Source organism: Nuphar pumila, chromosome 3, assembly GCF_984573655.1.
Source record: "Nuphar pumila chromosome 3, dmNupPumi1.hap1.1, whole genome shotgun sequence".
NCBI lineage: Eukaryota > Viridiplantae > Streptophyta > Magnoliopsida > Nymphaeales > Nymphaeaceae > Nuphar > Nuphar pumila.
In genome coordinates, this window is record NC_143251.1 from 142,764,282 (window position 1) to 142,788,410 (window position 24,129).

General features: G+C 37.9%; 2 protein-coding genes across 4 annotated transcripts in view; one reads left to right on the top strand and one right to left on the bottom strand.

The window, feature by feature from the left end:
• Positions 1–15,419, bottom strand: part of LOC149844190 (transcription factor RF2b-like) — a 50,537-nt gene extending 35,118 nt beyond the window's left edge. The window contains exons 1-3 of one of the 3 annotated variants that reach the window (XM_090000389.1): positions 14,864–15,419; positions 13,197–13,329; positions 12,499–12,583 (exon numbers count right to left, since the gene is read on the bottom strand). In XM_090000389.1, the coding sequence (XP_089856515.1) occupies positions 12,499–12,583; positions 13,197–13,329; positions 14,864–15,408 (763 nt within the window). In that variant the 5' untranslated portion in view covers positions 15,409–15,419. Of the gene's footprint in view, positions 1–12,498; positions 12,627–13,196; positions 13,330–14,863 lie in introns of all 3 variants that reach the window. The other 2 variants (XM_090000391.1, XM_090000390.1) reach the window with 2 other exon arrangements.
• A 7,222-nt stretch (positions 15,420–22,641) lies between these two features.
• On the top strand, positions 22,642–23,751 carry LOC149844191 (RING-H2 finger protein ATL74-like). Its single transcript, XM_090002086.1, has one exon. The coding sequence runs from the start codon at positions 22,901–22,903 to the stop codon at positions 23,456–23,458; it is 558 nt and encodes a 185-aa protein (XP_089858212.1). The 5' UTR covers positions 22,642–22,900; the 3' UTR covers positions 23,459–23,751.
• The last annotated feature ends 378 nt before the right edge of the window (positions 23,752–24,129 follow it).

Genomic DNA, 24,129 nt, shown 5'->3' on the forward strand with positions numbered 1-24,129 from the left:
TTAGATAATGGGCATAAAAGGAAAAGACTTTTGAGACAATAAACTTGTAATGAAAATAAACCTCGAATGAAACAATATTCCTTTTAAAATATGAATACTCATAACAATAACATTTTGGAATAAATGCATGTAAAAGAATCTTCAACAAGATGATAAAATAATATTCTTTAGAACAAATGTGTGAACATACACACACCAAGAACACTTGTGAAAAAACACAAGAACACATGTGCACAATAAGCACAACATTCGGAATCACAAATGTGCAAATGCACTCATAAGATTCATAAATAAAAGGTTGGGCTATAATCCCAAAACACCTTGATTTTAAATATACCTTAAAGCATTTAAGGTTTCAAACACCATATGTCCATCACATTTACATAGAAGCATCCATAATATCAATGGCCACAAGAGAAAAACTGAGTGACACACTCATAATTAGAGATCAAATAACAACTCATTTTAGAGTCCCAAGGTGCCCATAACTCACCTCGACAAATATCTCTAATATGACAATAATAAGGCCAAATAAATGATGCATTAAATAACATGTGATGGACAAATATAAATGCCACAAAAGGGCAATAAACACATAAGGAATCATTTTCCAAAAAGTTTTTACAAAGAGGACCGATTAACAAATTGAATCAAAGGTCCAATATAATCCATCAAAAACAATTTTGCATAAACACGAATTATGCCTAATCTTTAAAAGAAGTCTTGTATCAAAAAGACCAAAACATAAAGAATTCATCAAGACAATCAAGCTTTTAATCAAAGAAATCATAAAGACCGTAATGGTTCACAAAGAAGGCTTTAACACAATACTCAAGAAAAAAGTACTTGAAAATTTATAGATTTGGGATTAAATCCCATACAACAAGTTTTAAATATTCTTTGATTGAGATGAGATATGCGGAAACGTACAAAGTGCTATAAGCACTTACAATGATTTAAAAAGGACTCAATATCTAAATTCATTATGTTTTTCACAATAAGAAATGTGTATAAAGGCTCCATAATGCAAAAATGTCTACGAAGAGACAATACACATGTAAGCACACAAGGCTTTATAAAAGATGTGCACGAAAGCATTCATACAATACTTGAACAAATACACACCAAGGTGTAAACAAACATGCACTAAGGCATGTATATCATAAAAAAAAGAGGGAATGCATACAAGCGCAAATATTTTGAGAAGCAAATGTGCACAAAATACAAAAATACACAAAAGTGAGCAAGTATGCACTTTATAAAAGGAGCAATGCTTGAAATTCTCAAGTTTTAATTATGTAATTACATGCTTGACAAGTGCAATTGAGGACAACTAAAACTATATTATGGCCAATGTAGGCATTTTTAAAGATATTATTAAGAGATTTCGAAACCTTATGAAGAATACAAACCAACAAGTTTATAAGGATGAAAAATGAAATCATTTATACCAAAAAAGGATGCAATAGATGAACTATGCATTCTATGTGGGAAATTCCTTTTTTTTTTTTAAAAACAATCTTTCCTAATGGTTTATCATAAATAATTTTTCAAAAAAGAAACATTGAAAAACTTTTTAGGAGTTCTTATAAGTTATCATTAACAAGAACTACTTTAGGATTCAACAAAGATTTTAGATGTGAGAGATTCTCATATAATGATTATATCAAATTTTTCAAAAAATGCACTAAAAACCATAATCAAGAGAGGAACTCAAATCAAATTAGGGTTCATATGAGAATTAAGAAATTTTAGGCAAAGATCATTATTTTAGCAAGAGATCATATATAATTTTAAAAGTTAACTTATAGGTCAATCATGAAATACTTATTTAAGAACTATAAATCTCACATAATTGAAGGTAACATAAATTACTATTATATGCTATGAGTAGTTCGATAAATAGACACGAATTTTATATTTGGACAACAAACGATTTCACCAAATTTAGAAGGACATATTTTTCAAAATATATGAGCACACGAAATGTGAAAAGAAATAATTCAACTATCAAGACCATCAAAACGAACAAACTATATGCAAGAAACATACTTTCAAATGCATAATACTTTTTGAGAAAAGGGATACATACCGAATAACTTCAAAAGCATAATACTTTAGGAAGAGCAATGAATACTTCACCATTTCTTGAGCGATACGCTTTCCGTTGCACCAAGAGACAACCCCATCGAGACCTTGCTCTGATACCATGTTAGAAAATGACTTGAAATACCTTGGGTTCAATAATGAACCCATACTTATGCACGTAAAGTGCAAATATACCCATTTAAAGGGAAACAACACACGCACATAATGTGCCAATACATAAAACCCATAAAAAGGGAAAAATATGACTTAAAGTCATAAGTTACATATCATTGAAGAATAATGGAGAAGGGGTGAAAACCCCATTACAATGGAGCATAAGCTCCCTCAAGAATTGAAAAAATACAAAGGGGAGAGCCCTTATTTATAAGCAAGAAAAGGAGCCACAAAGGGGGCTCCCAAGAGAGTCGTTGGGAGCCCCCAACGGTCACATATGTGACCGTTGGAGGCTCCCCAACGACTCTTTGGGGAGCCTCCCTATGTGGCACAAAAGCCGAAAAATAAAAAGGGAAAAAAGAAGAAAAATAAAAAATAAAAATAGAAAATTACAAGCAATATTCCAAAGTGGAATATGCGCAAAACAAGAATTTACAGAAATACCCTTTTGGGTGAATAAAGAATATATATTTATATTCATATATATATACATATACATATACATATATATATATGTATATGTATCTATATATATATATATGAATATAAATATATACGAGATTACAAATGACGATAATACACATATTTTAACAGCCCCCACTCCTCTCAAATGCTTTCTATAGCATTTCAATATTCTATTCTTTAAATTTCAAGCTCTCTTTCTCACATTGTGTGTGTTTGGTGCCTAGCCCTTTGTGGCTTACTGTATTTTGCCCATTAGTGGCCTCTTGTTTATGTGTTTGTGCATTAGTTTTTTTCTCATTGTGACATTGTTCTTTGCATTAGTGTTCCATTTTATAGTATCAGAGGCCCTAGGTGATTGAGAGCTCTTGGGACTTTCTTTTATTTTATTTTTTGTGTGCTTGTATTTTGCACACTTGTTATCCTCCTTCCTTCTTCTCTTCCATAATGGCCGACAAGGATGCAAAGATTGATCTCTCGTTCAAATTGAATGGAACTAACTATAGAATGTGGGTGGCCGTTATGGAAAACAACTTCAAAGGTAAAAAAACTTTGAGGATTTGTATGTGGTATAGTTCTGAAACCCCAACTAAAGCTCACCAAGAAGGAAGAAAATGAAGAAAAAACCTTAAATGAAAAAAAAGACAAGGTCATTGATGAATACCAATTCAAAGTTGAAGATTGAAAAAGTAAGCATACCAAAATATTGGCACCGTTCATGAACAATGTGAAGCTCAAAATTTGTGTTAATCTAGCCAAATTCAAAAAGGCAAATGAAGCATGGTTCTTCATGAAAGGTGTGCACTAAAAGAGATCTTACTAGACACATCTTGCTTTGCCACCTTGGGTCCTGTCACACTATGGGAGCTAGCCATGCCCGAAATCATTACCTTAACCACAAGGAGGGGGATGAGTTAAGAACAAATGGAGAGACATATATTCTTTTAGTTCATTCATGGGCTTAGGCCCGAATTTGAACAACTACGAAGATCCCTACTTCATAGGGCATCAACTCCTCTTAGTGAAATTCTTGTCGATCTATGCCAAGAAGAAACATGTTTGGCACTAAAAAGGGATATTAAATACATGCGGTATTTACACCAGGCAATAATATGAGGACATATAAGCCACCTCACTTTTAAAAAACAACTATAACAACAATGGTGGTCGAAGAAAAATTGGGCCATCATTGTAATGAAATGAGGCATCTTAAACTCAATTGTCCTAAGAGAAAAGTGGCTTCCTTTAGAGAGAACTCAAGCAACTCAAATGAAGATAAAAAAATGGATGAAGATATCAAGGACTTCATTGCACAACTTACGAAAGCATTTTAACAATTTGTAAAGAACAACTCTTCCACACCTTCTACTTCTGGTGTCGTGCTTTCATCAACTCTCGGTGTGTCTTCTTGGATTCTTGATTCAGGTGCTTCATTTCATATGACTCTAAAGAGATTGCTTTTATCTAAACCAAGCACTAATTCTTTCAAAACTTTTTTTTCTATGGCTCATGGTACATCTTTGGATATTAAGGGAATAGGAACTCTTGAAACCACTTTAAGCAACGACAAAAAGTTCTTTGTTCCAAAAATTAGAATTATTCCAAAACTTAACTTAAACCTTTTTTCGATTTCTCAAATATCCGATCTTGGTTGCAGTTGAAATGAGGATCTTCGAAACACGAGCTTAGATTAACAAGGGCAAGTGTCAAGAATGACACTAAAGCATAACCCTTAAAAAGGGTATAACTGGAAAGAAAATAAAAATAAAAATGTATTCTTTATTGATATAAAAAACCAATTGCTTAAGAAGCATTGGAATAAAATACAAGAGGGGCTGCACCCCTTTATATACACAGCTGAAAGAGGACTCAATAGAGTTGTTGGAATGTGTCAGTCCAACAGCTTTTAATAGAGTTGTTGGACTGTGTCAGTCCAACAACTCTATTGCTAGTCAAGTCTGGACAGGACTTGACTAGCAAGAGTCATTCTAGTTCAAACTGAACTAGATGACATAAAGACAAAAAATAAAAATAAAGGAAAAAAATTACAGAAAAAAAAGAAATGAAAAATGTATTTATATATATATAATAATATAATATTATTATATATACATATATGTACAATTTTACATTTTAACACTCCCCCTCAAACTTACGGTACGATGAGCGAAAGTTTGTCTAAGAGAAAGTGAAATCGAGGAGCAGCGAGAGGCTTTGTAAAGAAGTCTGCTAACTGATATTCTGAAGTGACATATGGCAGATCAATTATCCCGTGTAGATATTCCTCTCTGACGTAGTAACAATCCATTTCGATGTGTTTGGTGCGTTCGTGGAATGTTCTGTTACTGGCAAATAGATCGCACTTTTGTTGTCACAACACATTTGTGAAGCCTTTGTTGCTTTAGCTCCCATGTTAGCAAGCAGTCGTCGGAGCCAAACTACTTCCATGGTCGTGGTTGTCATGGCTCTGTATTCAGCTTCGGTGGATGAGAGAGATACCTTCTGTTGCTTTTTACACCTCCACGAGATCAATGATTCCCCTAAAAAGACACAAAAGCCAGTGGTTGAGTGTCTGTTATTGGGATCACCTCCCCAATCAGCATCAGTATATGCAATTAAATCAAAAGAAGAGGAGGAAGATAAGAAAAGTTCTCGTGAAAGAGAGGACTTGATGTATCTGATAATACGCATGACTGCTCCCATATGAACAGAAGTAGGAGCATGTTGAAATTGACTTGCTGTATGAACAACATGTGCTATATCTGGTCAGGTAATGGATAGATAGGAAACTGCCCCGACAAGCTGTCTGTAAGGAGTAGCGTCTGCAAGAAGTTCTCCATCATCAATCTTCATTTTAACATTAACAACTTCTAGAGTGTCAACTTTCTTATCATCAGTAATACCAGACCTGAAAACAATATCAAAAGCAAATTTAGTCTGAGATAATAAATATCCTCTAGGAGAATAAGCAACTTCAATGCCTAAAAAATATCTCAACAAGCCCAAATCAGTCATTTCAAAATGAGATTTAAGAAGTGTTTTGATTGTTTCAACTCCCTGTTTACCGCTTCCGGTGATGATCATATCATCCACATAGAGAAGAAGCACAATGATCCCTGCATCAGAATTCTTAATAAACAAAGCAGTGTCAGTTAAACAGAATTGAAAACCAATATCAATCATAACACGACTAAACCTATCATATCAAGCTTTTGGTGCTTGTTTAAGTCCATAAAGAGTTTTTTCTAAGCGAAGGACTTTACCCTTAGGAATACTTAGACTAGGAGGGGGTTCCATATATACTTCTTCAACTAGCTTTCCATTTAAAAAAGCATTTTTGACATCCATTTGAAAAATAGACCATTTTTTGATAAAAGCTAAGGCAATTAAGGTTCGGACAGTAGTCATACGAGCCACCGGAGCAAAGGTTTCTTCATAATCAATCTCATATTCTTGCGCATAACCTTTGGCTACTAAACGGGCTTTATATCTTTCAAGAGTACCATCACTCTTGGTTTTAATTTTATAAACCCATCGACATCCTATAGTTTTCTTCCCTGGAGGAAGATCTTGAATATTCCATGTAGAAGCCTTTTCAAGTGCATCTAATTCAGCTTTCATGACTTCTATCCATTTGATATCATTTTTTGCTTGAAAATATGTGGATGGTTCTTCATATGAGTGAATTAATGCAATAACTGCCCTATATGTGGGTGAGAAAGACTCGTATGATACAAACTTTCCTGGAGGCCTCGAGATTCGGGATGATTGTCTAGTTGGAATGTTAGAATATTTCTCAAGTGCACATGGAGGATTAGACTCTTGTCGCCTGGAATATTGAATACTAGTATCTCTATGAACTTCTTCATTTTCAACATTAAGATCAATAATTCTTTGATCATCATCAAAGTTACAGTCAAGGTCATATTCATCAGATGTTGATGTTAGATCTAGCAAAAAGGAGTACTCAGTGACGTCTTTTAATTTTCTAAAATCAAAGAAGCTCTCCTTTACAAGAAAGGAAACATTTCTAGACACATATAGTTTATTATTTTTGAAGTCAAAACATCTATAACTTTTCTGGTTTTCAGCATATCCTAAAAAGGCACAGGGAATCGCACGAGGGGAAAGTTTATCATTTTTGTCAGTAAATATGAAACATTTGCACCCAAATATTCTTAGTCTAGAGTAGTCTGGAGAAATGTTCATAAGTTTTTCAATGGGAGTGATATTTTGTAACGAAGAAGATGGCATCCTATTAATGAGATAGGTGACAGTTAAGGCAGTTTCTGCCCAAAAGTCTTTCGGGACTTGATTTGCTATTAATAAAGTCCTAGTGGTTTCTATAATATGGCGATGTTTTCGTTCTGCCAGTCCATTTTGTTGAGGTGTATAAGGACAAGATCTTTGATATGTGATGCCATGCAATTTAAGATAATTTTGAAAATCTGTGGATAAAAACTCTCCCCCTGAATCTGTGCGAAAAATAGTAATATCATTTTGAAACTTGTTTTTAACCATATTATGAAAAGTTTGAAAGTATGAAAATACTTCAGACTTATGTTTGAGAAAGTACATCCACGTATGTCGGGAGAAATCATCGACAAAAATAACATAGTAAACAAATCCTCCTTTAGAAATTACTGGTGCAGGACCCCAAACATCCGAGTGTATTAATTCAAGTGATCTTGAAGAGAAAAAGGTTCTGTTCTGAAATGGTAATCTTTTCATTTTGTCGAGAATACAATATTTACAATCAAATGATTCAGAGTTATAAAATTTCCCGAGATTTGAAAAATGTTGGATTTTGGCTATATGTGGGTGACCAAGTCTCTTATGCCACAGTTCCAACTCTATTTTTTGAATATTATAACAAAAAGCTTTCTTCGGCATTTCCAAAAAATCCATGTAATAGAGTCCTCCTTCTCTATGGCCTTCCCCAATCAGCTTGCCTGACTGGCGATCTTGTACCCAACAATCATGAGAAGAAAAAGAAATATTACACCCATAATCAGAAATTTGAGATACAGATAAAAGATTTAAATTTAATTTGGGAACATGTCTAATTTCTGGAATAAAAAAAAATTTGTTTTATAAATTTTTTCAAAATTTCATATTCCTTCTATTTCAAGAGAAGTCCCATCAGCAGTAAAGACCTTTGACACACTTGTTTTATTTTTAACACATTTGGATAGACTTTGATTATTTGGGGTCATATGAAAAGACGCACCAGAGTCAAGAAGCCAAGAAATTTTACCTAGATCAGAAAAAGATGAGGCTGTTGCGCCGGTTGAAGCTTCAGATGAGGAAGAGGCACCTTTGATGAGAGGCTGAAGAATCTCCATTAGTTGGGCCAGGGAAACTAGTGCATCCTGATCTTTAGGCTCCGATCCAGCAATTGCAACTCTTTTTTCTCTCAGATCCTTAAGTTTGAGACATTGTGGCCTGTAGTGTCCCGGTTCATGACAGTGATGACAAATAACTTTCTTCTTATCATAGTCACCATTTTGTCGGTTAAAGTGAGGAGGCCTATATGATCGAACATGATTCTCTGGTCTAGACACGGCTAAAACGGAATCATCTTCAATTTTTAAACAACCTTTCCGGAGACGATTTTCTTCCATTGTTAACTCTTCAATAGTTTCAACAATAGAAGGAATTTTTCCCTAGTGAAGTAGAGACAATTTAGTGGTTTCAAATTCCGGCCTTAATCCAGTGATAAACTAGTAAAAATGTTCAGCATCGAGTTGTTTCTGACGAAGCTCGATGTCTTCGGCACAATGCCACTTTGGTTCTAAAAGGGAAAGTTCTTCCCAAAGTTCCGACAACCCATTGTAATATTCACTAATAGTTTTGTCTACTTGTGTCATCATTCGAACTTTTTCTTGGAGGTTGCACACGTGTGCAATATCTTTAAGGGAATACATATTCTTAAGGTATTCCCATGCCTTATCGGCATGATCAAATTTGGCAAGACTTAAGCATTTTTTAATGTCAACGCTATTGATAAGCCATGACATTATCTTCGCATGAGATATTCTCCATTCTTTTCATTTCTTTTCGTATGAGGCAATAGCCTTGATTTTCTCTTCTTCCGATAGAGGGACCTCTTTATCTCCCTCATTTTTAGTAAGAGATAGCTTAGGTTCTGAATCGGAACCATCCACAATCCCCCATAAGCCTTCTCCCCATATATAGTGCTTCATGATTGAAGCCCATGTTACATAGTTCGTATCGCTTAGTTTCATAGGCATGATGGTGACTTTATCATTGTCATCCATCGATTACAAGGAGAGAAAGAATAGGGATAGAAGAGAAACAAGAAGGAAAATGAAAAAGAAAGAGAAAAAAAAACAATACAACAAGATGTGAAATCTTCTCCAATGAAGTGATAAAACACTTCTCTTCAAGTGGCGAACACTTTTGCAAACGGGCACGGAAACCAAGGCAGCTTTTCCTCAAGATTTAGTACTTCCGCGGTTCTGATACCATGAAATGAAATGAGGATCTTCGAAACACGAGCTTAGATTAACAAGGGCAAGTGTCAAGAATGACACTAAAGCATAACCCTTAAAAAGAGTATAACTGGAAAGAAAATAAAAATAAAAATGTATTCTTTATTGATATGAAAAACCAATTGCTTAAGAAGCATTGGAATAAAATACAAGAGGGGTTGCACCCCTTTATATACACAACTGAAAGAGGACTCAATAGAGCTGTTGGACACAGTCCAACAGCTCTATTTAGAGCGGTTGGAATGTGTCAGTCCAAGAGCTCTATTGCTAGTCAAGTCTGGACAGGACTTGACTAGCAACAGTCATTCTAGTTCAAACTGAACTAGATGACATAAAAACAAAAAATAAAAATAAAGGAAAAAAATTACAGAAAAGAAAGAAATGAAAAATGTATTTATATATATATATAATATAATATAATATTATTATATATACATATATGTACAGTTTTACATTTTAACAGCAGTGTCTATATTTCATCTTCAAATTTCCATGTGCAGGATCTTCGGTTTGGGAAGCGGATTGGGCAAGGACACAGAAGAAGAGACTTATACTATATAAATTTTTTGTCATTATCATCTAAGTCCTTTTGCAATCATGTTAAAACAAAAGATGCTGTCACTTGGCACAAAAGACTAGGTCATCCTAGTCTCTCTAAGATGTATCTCTTTCCTGTTTTTGAGAAATTTTGTAATGAAAAGGAATTTACATGCAATGATTGTATCATTAAAAAATGCATTATCTTCATTTTCAACATAGCAACTTCATTTCAAAAAAAACCTTTGATTTAGTGCATTCAAATGTATGGGAACCGACACCTGTCATGTCTAAAGAAGGATATTCATATTATGTTGTCTTTATTGATGATTTCACCAGATATACTTGGGTTTACTTTCTTAAAAACAAATTTGATGTTTTTCTATTTTCAAAAAATGTCATATCCTTATTCAAAATCAATTTAAACATAATATAGCTATTTTTAGATCCAACTCCGAAGGGAAATACATGTCAAAAGAATTTCAAAATTATATTAAACAAAATGACATTATTCATCAAAGATCTTGTCCCAAAACTTCATAAAAAATGGCCTTGGAAAAAGAAAGCATAGGCATCTTATTGAAACCACAAAAACTCTTCTCATCTCTAAAAATGTTCCAAAATTTTTTTGGGTCTAAGTTGCTCTTTTCACAATATGTCTTATAAATAGGATGTCATCCTCGTCTTTAAAAAATGTTTCTCTCTTTAAAAAATTATATAAAATATCTCAGAATTTCAAAAGATTGAGAATCTTTGGTTGTAAATGTTATATTCTTTTTCAAGGACAAGACAAACTCTTACCAAAAACTTTTGAATGTGCTTTTATTGGTTATGGTGAAAATAATAAAGAATATAGGTGTTATGATATTAAAAACAACAAACTTTATATTTCAATAAATGTGATTTTTTCTTGAAGATCAAAATGGATTTCAACATCAAAAAACTAAGGAAGATCTTGATTATTCTTTTTTATTTGACTTACTTCCTAGAGATGACTCTAAAAAATCTAATGATACAATTTAGGATAGTAAGATTGATTGTGATAATGAGAATTTTTGTGATAACCATTCTCATCAAAGAGATGATTCTCCCTCTGAGAATCCTAATGATATTTATGTATATACTCGACGTGAGGGAAATGAGCATCAAAATGCTTTTGACATATATTCACAAAATCTCCTTTAAATGACGAAGTTGAGGAATCCTTACCTCAACGATCCTCTAGGAGCATTAGACCTCCTCAAAAATTTGTATTATATGACTCATTTTTTCCAAATTATAGATCTTGTCTAATGATGATCCATTCTTATCATGAGCCTTCAAACTTTAAAGAAGTTAAGCAATACTCACATTGGATAGATGTTATGCACCTAGAATTAGAAGCACTCAACCCGACACTTGAAAAATTGTAACTATTCCTTTAGGTAAAAAGGTTATTGGTTGTAGGTGGGTCTATAAAGCAAAGATTAAAAGTGATGGGTTATTAGAAAGATATAAAGTTAGGTTAGTTGCTAATGGATATGCACAAGAATATGGAATTGATTACGAAAAAACGTTGACTGTAGTTGCAACGATGACGAGTCTTAGAACTTTAATAGCCTTAGCATCAATCAAATAATGACCTATCTACCAATCGATATTTACATAATTCTTCTAGGAGGTTTTTATTGCCTTCTTCCTCTCTTGAGTTAATTGCTTATTCTGATTGTGTGTTTTTAAGTGATTCTCTGGTATCTTGAAAGTGCAAGAAGCAACAAAAAGTATCGTTATCATCTATTGAAGTTGAGTACCGTGCAATGACTACCACAACATCGAAAATTGTTTGGTTACGAAAATTGTTCGAAGATATGAGGGTTCATTTGTAGATACACTCCAAACTATGTTGTGACAATAAGAGGGCCATATACATAGCCGACAACCATACATTTAATGAAAGGGCTAAACATATTGAAATTGACTACCACTGTGTACCCGAAGAATTTTTAAAGAAGACTATCATCTTGCCCTACGTCACCTCCGAATATCATCTAGCTTACTTCTTTACCAAAGTGCTTCTGTCACCTAGATTTCACTTTCCCCTTCACAAACTTTTGGTGTTTACACTGTAAATTTGAAGGGGGGTGTTAGTGTACTTTGTTGTTATATATATTATGTATGAAATATGTCGATTATTTTCTATTTTGTAATAAGGACTGCCTAGTAGGGGCAGACTTGTAAATCGGTTTTTATATTTTATATTTTTTGCATTTTTTTTGTATTAAGTAATTGTTGGGACAACCCAACTAGCCATTGGGCTGGTCCCAACAGCTAGATTCTAGCTGTTGGGGCTAGTCAGACTAGCCCTTGTGTCTTCTTCTGTCTTCTCTTTTTTTCTATACAAGGGGATCTTCCCCCATTGTAATAGTTATGCTTTGCTAAGCATATTTGTGATAATACAAGCATACACTTTTTACTTTGTTGTTCTAAGTGTTCGTGTATCTCCTTTGTGAGATTGTATTAGGCCCATAAGTGGCCCTTTGTTTATGTGTATCTCCTTTGAGAGATTGTATTTGGCCCAATAAGTGGTCCTTTTGTATTTGTGCATTCTTGTAGCCCTTAGAGGCAATCTTTGTATTCTTTTTGTTTCATTACAAAAGCAAGCCATCACGTAAGTGAGCCTGTTGTTCCATTACTATATTTTGGCACCACTATAGAGAATCTCTAAAAGTGAAATGATACATACCATCACGTAACTGAGCCTGCTGCTCCATTGCCTGCAACCGTAGCTTAAGTTCTGTGTTCTCAGTTGTCAACCCTGTTGTATCTCGCTGTGGCCCAATACACATCCAATAATATGAAAGGTTATTATACCTTCAACAAATTCCAAGATGAATAGACACAAGTCACACAACAAATGAAAAATGAAATCAAATGGAACTAATTGCTCAAATAGAGAACCATGCTTCTCTGTAAAAGATAAACTATAAATGCAAACTCTTTTCTGTAGGTATGGCCTGCAGACTTTACTAACATATTTGTCCATCAGAGATGCTAAACTTCAGAAAAATATATGCAGAACGGTTAGATAGCCAAGTCAAACAAGTTGAAAATCTCTTAACGTTCATAAGCTTGGCCTTTTAAGACATGTATAGGCAACTCTGACATGCACTACAAAAGTTCCACCATATGTCGAACTTAATTATACCCATGCTGAAAGTGATGATTTCTGGTGCACTCTATTAGTCATTTTGCTTGATTCATGTGAGAAATGCTGAAATATAAATGCTTGTAAATACTTGTGAACTTAAATCTTTGCAAACAAACTTTTTTGCTACTAGCAGAAAAAGTCCATCTTGGAAGGATTGAAACACAAACTCCAAGATGCAAGTGCAGTGCCAATTTTGATTTAGATTTGAAAACTAAACGGAAGTTGTAGCTAACCTGAAATAAGGTGAGATGTGCCGAAAGAGTAGTAGCTTCCGTTTGAAGGGTTTGAACTTTGCGCTCAAGTTCCAACATGTATCGAGCCTTTCTTTCTTTTGAGCGAGAAGCAGATTGCCGATTGGCCAGAATCCTAGAAACAACATCCAGAACGAAACCAAGAATTAAAAATTCCACGCAAAGCTTTGGTCATTTTATTTTGAAAGCAGTTAGAATATCAAACACGTCAAGGGTGTGTTTTGATGGAGACATTTCATCATAAGTGGGATGAGCTGACACTGCATCATGGAGAACAATATTATGTCCCAACTTATCTCACTTTTTCTCGATAAGTGGGTGTGCCTGTCAAGGCCCCTAAGGAAGTAACTTAGGGAGATATATTTTAAGCAAAAAGAAGAAGAATTCTTTTATCTGAAAATTTCCAAAGCCCTCAAAAAACATCCACAAAAAATACACCAAAATCAGGTCATCTACTATAAATCTTCTGACATATCGACAACGTATCCTCTCTTTTTCTTTAGCTAATACATGTTTCCCGTCTTTTGTCACAAAGCTCCAAGGAGAACCTTGCATAGTCATGTCTTTGACAACTTCATTATAATTAATCCTTCATGCTCTTCACTATTGTTCACTTTCTCCTTTTTCCTTTTTTATTTCTCTAACTACAGATATCCACTCATGTTCCACAAATCTCCCCACAATGCTCCTTTACCAACCTCTTATTTCCTATTACTCTGTCATAGTGCTGCTCATAACTTCTCGGTTAGTCTCTCCAGAGCTGTATCCCCTTCCCTTTTTCTATATTTTGATGCTTCTACGTTCTTTTCTTAATTGGAAGCTTCCACAAATAATCAGCCTTGACTTTCGTGGTAGCATTGCTCTAACTCAACCTCTAATCTGCTTACAATCAGAGGACAACGAAATTTGGAGATATCATCCGTTTTAATTTTCATATAGCAGCCAAAAAAAGTCAGAAACTTACTAGAAATGATGGGAAAATTGGAATGGATGGTGAGATGATTATCAGAAAGAGACCTATTTTCCAAACATTAGCAAGGAGCTAGCACCATATTTGAGCCACAGGAGGATCTTAGAATTTAATTTTGACATCTCTATCTCTGCATCACAAAGCAACTCCATTGATCTCAAACGATAATATAACATAGCAACTTATATACACACACAAACTACTAACGGTTTATTTCAAAACATAGACTTCTTTGCACCGTATAGAATCCTTCAGAAAACCCATTTTCTCTAGACAAATCTTGATATATTGATAAGAACAACAGCAACAACAACAGCTCAACCATTACTAATACTACTAATAGAAGTACATTATTATTATTATTATTATTATTATTATTATTATTAGATTCCGACATGGATGAATCTCATTTTATTAGTAACAGCACCACCACCAACAACAACAACAACAAAAGTCCAAAACCTCGATCTACATCAAAAGATAGTGAAGGCAATCACATCAAGAGTCAGGTTAGTGTCCTTCTTCAGAATCCATCAAAACTTTCACAACCACTAAAACAAAAACCAAGAAGACTTCCATCAACTGCCGCAAAACCAAAAGGAGAACAAACGTCCCAATCCGATCAACAAAAACCAAAAAAAAATCAACTAAGAATGAAAGGAAGAGCAAGAAAGCACACCGCTTGGCTCGCTTCGGATCTATCGCGGCGAGCTCAGCGAGCTTGTCGGCCGCCATCGCTTTCTTCACCTCCACCGTCTCTCCAAACAACCCATCCCCTCTCAAGAACGACGACCCATCAACGGAATTGCTATGCCGGTGCCGCGGATTCCTCGCCGGCCCCACCATCGTCATCGAAACCATTCCACCACCACCACCGGCATTTCCACCAGCACCCACATTCCCACAATCCACAGACGAGATCTCCGCCCCCTTCTTCCCATCCCCCGACTTCGAATCGTTGCTCGTTGTCGAAGATCCGAGTTTCTCTAGGTCCATGAATGTGCAGAAGAGGTCCTCCCCCTCCTCCTCCTCCTCCTCCTCCTCCTCCTCCTCCTCCTCCTCACCACCTTCTCCTCCACCACCACAGCCGCCGCCGCCACCAACGGTCATCCTAACGAAGTTGGCACCGGACGGCGTGGCGGAGAAGGCGGTCTCCGGCTCGAACCCGGCGAGGTCGTCGGAGACGACCCGAAGCGCGGCCTCCGATTGGGATCTTCTGTGCATCTCGGTATCTTGGGGACAGGACGGTGAAGGGCTATCGCACATTTATTTTACTCACGAAAAGAGGGGGGAAGAAAGGCTGCAGGATCATGCTAGGGTGCTGGATCATTCTGGTTGAGGACGGTGCCCAAGCAGGCATGCACTTGCCCTTTTTAGTTCCTAACTTCCTGTGTTAAGCCAAAATATTGGCTACACTCTAGGGTACCGTACCCTCTTATAGTGATTCACATGTGCAACCTTGTTCTAACTCCACAGATGTGTTCATCATCGTTTATTTATTAAGAAAAATGATTTGGATCAAGTGGCTTCGATGTAAAATTTTGATTTTTTTATCATAAAATTTTAATATAAATTATTGGTCATTCATTTATGAAGTTTTAAAAAATATATTTACGTAGTGCAGTGAACTAAAACATGTTCTTAACTAGGCAAACCATGTACTCTCTAAAAAACAAAAAAAAAACATCTAGATCATACCCATGAGGCTTGATCTAAAAAACTCCACAAAAATGTGAAAAAGAGTTATTTGTACTAGAAAGTATGGTAAACTCTATACTGGCCAATATTTTCCCTTCAAATAAAAGAGAAGATTGACTTATTTGAGTTAGCATGATTACACAACTGCTTGGATCTCATGATACTTTTGATTTTCAATAAAAAATAAGTTTTTTTTTTAGTTTAAAAGCTTTGGTGCATCGGACTTTTGCATCAGAAGAAGAACTTGTACAAATGTTGGATTTGGTTTTATCAAAAAAAAAAGTTGGATTCTGTGGCACCTACTAAATGGAGCATGTGGATCATATCTATATGGTTAAAATTATCAATAAAAAATAGTTTAGAGATACAAATGGGTCGGATTCAGAATGAAGATTTTGCAATTTTTTGTTATTCTGGATCTGACTCTCCGATGTATTTTAGCTGTTTGGGATCCGAACAGTTTGCATCTCTAGTAGAAAATATATATCCATTTAATTAACTACTTTATTATATGATGACATCATGACCACCATATGCAGGAGAAGTTGCCCTTTTTAGTGGCCCATGTGTGAGTAATGCATGACAAGAAGTTGACTACTTTTAATTCATGATCACAAAACATCGATGATATTTTGAAAATATTTTACAAAATATCACTTGTATCTAAAATTCATGAAATTATCCGTTATTTTCACGATGTTTGAGAAAACAAATTTTTGTCATCAAGAAAATCCTGATAACCGGACTTGTGACAAAGAACAATGAATGAATGAAGTGCCTGATGTTTCTTCCACACAGATGGATTAGACATGCAGAAGCCTAGATTTTGACTTCATCTTTCAAAGGATCAGTTCTTTCTAGACCTATATCAAAATAGACTCCTGTAAATTGTATTACTTTTGTAATAATGGGTTGTTCTTTATCAAACCAAGAAAGGAATTTTTGATGGAGCGGTGAGATGCGTAGAGATCGAAAAGAACACCAACGATGAAAGTACTTTGTTGAGCCGACATTGACACTTAGATATGAAAGCTGGCTGAGCGAATGTGATTAGATACTCTAGTAGTCTTAATTATAAATGATGGATACTAGGCACTGTACACATGCAGTGCTGTAGCTAACGCGTTAAGTATCCCATCTGAATAATACATTCGCAAGAATGAAACTCAAAAGAATTGACGACATGAAACTGGTTATGAAGGCGGGACCCTTGTAGCAAAGAATACACATAACCCATCATTTGAAATATGATAGAAAGTTGTGGATTTAATGGGGGAGATAATCTACTTTCATTAAGTGATTTGCATAGCGCAATTCAGAAGAACTATGTGGAGAAGCTGTTGAGCAGCGTGAAAAAACATGGACTCAGCTTAAGAAAAGTGAAAAGGGAAGTGAAGGAGTTTTGAGAAAATGGATACTGTGAGATAGAACAAGAAAAGGTGAATTTGATTAATGCCTACATTCAATCCTATCTATAAACTTTTCCATGGAAAAGTGATTCTCAATTAAGATGATTATCTTTGTAATTGTATTACTTTACATCATTCTAAATGGATCTGCTATAGGAAACCTGTTTTTCCCAAGATTTGGACGTATTCCCAACCCACTCCCTAAGGTGAGGCCATCAATGTGATTTCAATTTGTTTGGTGGTTCATCCTGATCTAGAGGAATTAAGTTTCCTTAGAATTCAGTTCCAACTAGGAATCAGTAGGCAGGCACGTTAATACTTTATTTTGTCACATGCCCAATATGAGAGAGAGCGGAACACAGATCCCGTCATAAGGCATACGATAGGATTCATCATATGTTGATCTTAACCATCCATCAGTATTAATTATGATCATTCAAATGTGTTGGATGGCTAGGATTGACATAAGATCCTCCAGCCATCATATGTCGTAGGATGGGATTAGAGAGAGAGATGGCCAAAAGTATGTGTCCTAATAAATAAGATTAATGCTAAGGGGGAAAACGGTGCCCCGCACTGCTTAGCCCCATTTGGAAAATCAAAACCCATGTGGAGATGGAGGCGGGGATGGACTTACACTTTATCCTATCCCGCTCTATCCCCGTCTTGCCCTGCCCCACCTCGTCTCCAATCCTTCTTTAGGGATGGCAGTGGACCAAGGGGAAACGAGGCTTCGCCTCACCCCATTTGGATCAAGGATGGAGGATAAGAAACGAGGATGGAGGTTAAAATCAAAACCCATGCAGGGATAGACTTTCACTTTTCCCTGTCCAGCCCCATCCCGCCCCAATCCCCGCCTTGACCTGCCCCCACCCCATCTTCAATCCTTCTTTTGGGATGGCAGTGGACCCAGGGAAAAGGGGGCCTTGCCCCGTTTGGACCGGGAATGGAGGACATAAATCGGGGATGGAGGTTAAAATCAGACCCGTGGGGAGATGGGGGTGAGAATGAAGGGCAGGATTTTGAGACGGTCTCCACCCAGGTTAACTGCCATCCCTAATTAATGAAACTAAAGTTCACCCCCAGTACTTATGAGCAATGTTATCAGTGTGCAGAAAATTGATACTCTTCACCCTTGAATCGAAAAATAGTTACATTATTTTTTAATATTATTTTAATGACTTTAACAAGTGTCACATTCTGATTGGCACATAATATTTTATTATTATTTTTTTGCCAATTCAGAATTATTCACTTGAGTATTGGTATCGGGGCCGATTCACCTGAATCGTTGGCTAAACGAGACGGGCCGATACTGACAACATTGCTTATGAGCATTAAGCGTATGTCATATGCTTTGAGCTAGGGCAAGATCCAGTAACTTAACCAAGGTACCGAAAATACAACTCACATCTCTCTTAGGGGTGGCAAAACCTGACAGGACCGGCCAACCCGCCTCTTAGGCGGGTTCGGATTTGGCTTAAACGGGTTTGTGTCATAAACGGGTCGACCCACCTAACCCGTTTATTAAACGGGTCGGGTTCGTGTTAGGGGTATGCCAACCCGTCAACCCGACTGACCCGTTTAATAAACGAGTTAGGCATGCAGGTCAACTCGTTTACCCGAACCCGACCCGCCAACCTGTTTACCCGACCTTGACCCACCCGCCAGCCTGCCAACCCGTTTACCCGACCCAACCCGTTTATTAAACGGGTTAATCGAGTCGTGTTGGGTTACCCGTTTAATAAATGGGTCAGGTTCGTGTTTGCCACAGCCGACCCATTTAATAAACAAGTCTGATTCGTGTTGAGGTATGCTGACCCGCCAACCCGACCCGATTGCCACCCGTAATCTCTCTTGCCCACTTGCATAGTAAGTTTTATGTTAATAGAGTCTTTTACAAAAAAATAGTAAACGTGCCAGTTGATCATGAAAACATATTCTTGAAAAAAAAAAACAAATTTAAAATGCTAAATATAATAGCAAATTTCTTTTAAAAATCATTAATTATCCAGTGCTTTCACGAAAAAATCATGGAAAGAAATAGAAAAGTAAAATCACTGGTTTGTTCAATGATTTTCTGCAAAAGGCATTGTTAATACAAAATTAGCATCGCGGTCTAGGGGAATGCATGTTGTGATTTGGGTGGGTGAGTACCTCGAAAGATAACTCATTTGCAAACGAGGGAGGATCAGGTGCAATGTGATTGCATACTTTTGGTGTACCGCTGCGTCTGATAACCCACCATCGGTTATTGGGCCCTACAACTGACAGGCTGTATCACCCCCACCACCAGCACACCAAAAGTGTGTAATCGCATTGCACCTGATCTGCCCTTTAAATATTGAACGCGGATCTCATCATTTGAAATCGGATGGGTTTCATCTTACATTGGATGGCTAGGATTAAATGTATGACGAAACCCATCCTATTTCAAACGATGAGATCCGAGTTCTGAAACGTTGGCTTTACGGAAGCTTTGAAATGTGATTGGAACAGTAGGGGGTGGTTGAAAGAGGATGCAAGGATGTAGGTAAAGATACTGACGTTGGTAAAACATGATCTCCTTTCTCAAAGTGTAGAGTCACAGGGTTAATTAAAAAATTGGATACAAAGCATTTAAACTGATGCAGCCTTGGATGTTAACATTGATTCTTGGCCTGGTTGAAGAGTCCCTTTTTAGCCCAGCCAAGTAGAAAGTGACAACAATGGGAGGCCTTAATTTGAACCCAACTCATTATTGATTGCTACTCTACGTGACAACACGTTGGCCACACCCACCAGGTACCATTGTCACCCGGGGGTAAGGGCAGATCAGGTGCAATCACATTACACACTTTGAGTGTGCTGCTAAAACTCCATTTCTCGAATACAGCCCGTCCGCTATGGAGACCCTAACATAGTGACAAAAGTTTTTATTGGCAATTTTTCGTTTTTCAAAAACTTGTGAGAAATTGAAAAAATTCTATAAATCTCCTCATTTTTTTCCACAAAATCTTGGCAATAAAAATTTAATTAAAAAGTATAAAAATTAGTTTTTATAAGAAAATATTAATCACAATTATTTTAAAATAAAAATATAAGATTTTTTTTGCGATAAATAGCCGTTTAAAACGTAAATATCACGATATGTATGTTTTTTCATAAATCTCGCGATATTTGTCACACTGGACCCTACATAAGATGAAAGTGCTCTCCATAGCTTGTCAGCTGTGGGCCCCAGATGGAGGGCAGATCTGGTGCAGCGGCACACTAAAGTGTGCAATGTGATTGCACATCCCATCTTAGATGATTTTTAAAGAGGGGCCACATGCGAGGAGGGATCATATTCAATGTGATTGCACAATTTTAACGTGCTGATGTACCTGATCACCCACCATCTTTAGGATAAATCCTGCCAGCTGTTGCGATCAGGTACGACAGCAAAGCGTGCAATTACATTGAACCTGATCTCAATTTATCACAGACCCAACAACCAGGCCACCTCTTAGTGAGCTAAGCTCAAACTATCTCCTTAAGAAAATGAGTCACTGTTCTAAAGTCACAGGACTTGAATGGGAATGGCAAACTTATAGCTTGCAAGCCAAACATTTCAGCCATCTTGACTTTATGATGTAAAGTTTGTAATGGTTGGTAAGAGCTGTTAGTGCAAGTCTCTTTGTGGTGGGACGTTGCAGGTTCAAACCCCAGTGGTACGTTGAACAATAACAGGTGTGGTCTACCTAGCCCCAGCTTGCCTTTTAAAAACCAACTGAAACACTTGTTGTTTGTATTTGTTTTGGGGAGCCATTTCACAAGTTTGAACAAGCTCTTTCCGAGTTGAGTTGTGCGAGCATGGTCTGGTTTCCCAACTTTAGTCCCTAATAATGTTGTAAGAATCGTCTCAGACCCTGAATCGATTTTCAAATTGACTGAGGGCTGAATCGCCCAACTTTTAACCAAGTAAAGACATGTATAAAAAATATTAAAATATATAAAACATATTTTTAACTATTTTAAAGTTCATGTCAGTTTCATATTGATTTTCTACCGATACAATAAGAAACGGCCAATTGGCAACCATGCTAACAACATTGGTCCCAAATGCTTTCATGAGCTTTTCATCAATGTTGCCATCGGACTTGATCACTAGGGATGGCAGTGGACCAGGGAAAAATGAGGCCCCGCCCTGCCTCGCCCCGTTTGGAATGAAGATGGAGGATATAAAACGGGGATGAAGGCGAGGATGGAGGTTAAAATCAAAACCCATGCAGGGATGAACTTATTCTTTTCCCCATCTTGCCCCATCTTCGATCATTCTTTAGGGATGACAGTGGACCGAGGAGAAATGGGGTTTGGTCCTGCCTAAGGATAGGATGAAAGTAGGGTGGGGGACAAGGTCCCCCTCCCCCCTCAAGATTAGAACCTCTATCCCCACCTCCATCCCCGGCCAGGATGGATTTTAACCTCCACCCCCGCCTTCATCCCCGTTTCATGTCCTCCATCCCGGGTTCAAACAGGAATGAGGCGGAGAAAAGTGGCAGGGACAGGGCTGGGTGGGGACCGGGGCGGGGAAAAGGGTACGCCCATCCCCGAATGGGGATGGATTTTAACCTTCGTCCCCGCCTCCATCCCTGTTTCATACCCTTCATCCCCAGGCCAAACGGGGCGGGGCCCCGGTTTCCTCAGGTCCACTGCTTGCCTCTCAGTTTGGACCGGTAACGGAGGACATGAAAGAAGAACGAAGGTAGGGATGAAAGTTAAAATCAAGATCCGTGCAAAGATGAAAGACAGGATTTTTAGATGGGACAGGGGTGAAGACCTTGCCCCTCGCCCCCGTCGACTGCCATCCCTATGAATGATCACCCATTCCACTAACAATTCAAAACTCTCAATCATGATTACGTGGGATAAACTATTTTACCTAGGTCAAAGCAAATCATAAATGTGAAATCATTCTCCAAAAAAAGAAGAGAGAGTGAATCAGCAAAATCAAGTGTTTTTTTCTTCCATGGCTTTGATTTCATTAGGGCGCAGTCTCCTTCTTATCACATGGTAACCCTCTGAACTTCACCATGACCCCCATAAAAAAAAGGAGAGTTAGTAGCAAGTCATATGCTAGTACCGGTACCACCTTCTTACACTACCGGACACATTAAAAATCAACCACCCCCACAACTCTCTCTCTCATCACCAAAGCCATGGAAAAACTTGTGAGGACGACGGGATCCCTCCTCCCCAGAACAACTCCGGTGAGTTGCTAACACACAATTTGGTGACCATGGTCCCTATCTCCCTCCCTTATCCCTTTCGAATGACTCAAAATAGATGCTCAACCGACGTCCCCATCTACCAGGAATCCCGGTAGCAACTCCGGCTAGAAATAACCACCTCATCTTCAAACCCAGAGAGAGAGAGAGAGAGAGAGAGAGAAAGAGTCTACAAATTCCTCGACCCCTCCCCCCAACCCGACAGCTACCCATTTCAGATCTCGCAAAACCAGCAAAAACCAACATCTCAGAATCCCCCGCCGCTTCGAATCACCCCCTCCCCCACAAAACCCTAGATCTGTAGAAAAAAGAGCAAAAAACCTAGTTCTTTGTTCTCCCCTCTTCTCCGATTGATGAGTGATGGGGATCGGACGGCGGCTGCTGCTCGACCCCGACCCGAGGGGGGCCCATCCGACGGACGGGAGCAGGCGGCAGATCCCCTATTCGAGCGAGGCGAACTTCGACACCAACATGGTGATCATCCTCGCGGCGCTGCTCTGCGCGCTCATCTGCGCCCTCGGCCTCAACTCGATCGTCCGGTGCGCGCTGCGGTGCGGCCGCCGGATGTCGCCGGATCCCGGCGGGGACTGGGCCGCGGCCATCCGGACGGCGACGGGGCTGAAGAAGAAGGCGCTCCGGGCGATTCCGGTGACGGATTACTCCTGCGCGAACATTCCGGCGACGGAGTGCCCCATCTGCCTGGGGGAGTTCGCCGAGGGGGAGAAGGTGCGGGTCCTACCCAAATGCAACCACGGCTTCCACGTCCGCTGCATCGACAGGTGGCTCGGCTCCCACTCGTCCTGCCCCACCTGCCGGAGCTCCCTACTCTCCCCGGACGTGGGGCCCGCTAGGCCGGCTGGAGAATCGCCGGACCCGGCACCGGTCGTCGTTGAGGTCGATGGAGCCCCGGTTCGGTAGCTCGGTTAGAGCCTGAGCCTCCCCGATTTGGTCCAAATTCCGGTAGCCCGCTCTCTCTTTTTTTAATTTAAAAATCTTGGTGATATTTGAAAATGTATAAATATACGTATAATGTACAGATGGACAAAGGAAACCAATTTTTCTTTTTCATAATTTGGTTTTTCTCTTTCATCTTCTTGTTGTATGAGGTAAAAAGTGAAAAAAGAGAGGGGAATTGTCTTTTTTTTTTTTACTTTTTTCTAATATGAGCATTTAAGAAATGAATGTGGTTTATGAAAATCTTCCCATTTTAGTAACTGGCAATTGGCATACAATAATGTTTTTTCTTTTTCTTTTTATTATTTTGCTTTAGGGACAAATATAGCGTATCAAGCTTATGATATATGCAAAGTTGATTAATGTTGGCGTGTAAACTTCTTTTGGCAAAGATATGCTTCATGAGTATTGATATCAAATGCTCTTTATGCTTTTATGATTCTTGTTTCACAAAACAAAGGAAGGGATCATGTGAAATTATGCACTAAAGAGACTTTGCATGTTTTCACAAGAAGTGCACCCCTGAAAGGTGCACTCACATGGAGTGCACCTTTTTTTGGATTTACTCACCCACACTAAGATCTGGTCGCACTGGCTCAGCCTGCCATACCTATGGTAGTCATGCCGGCAGGTAA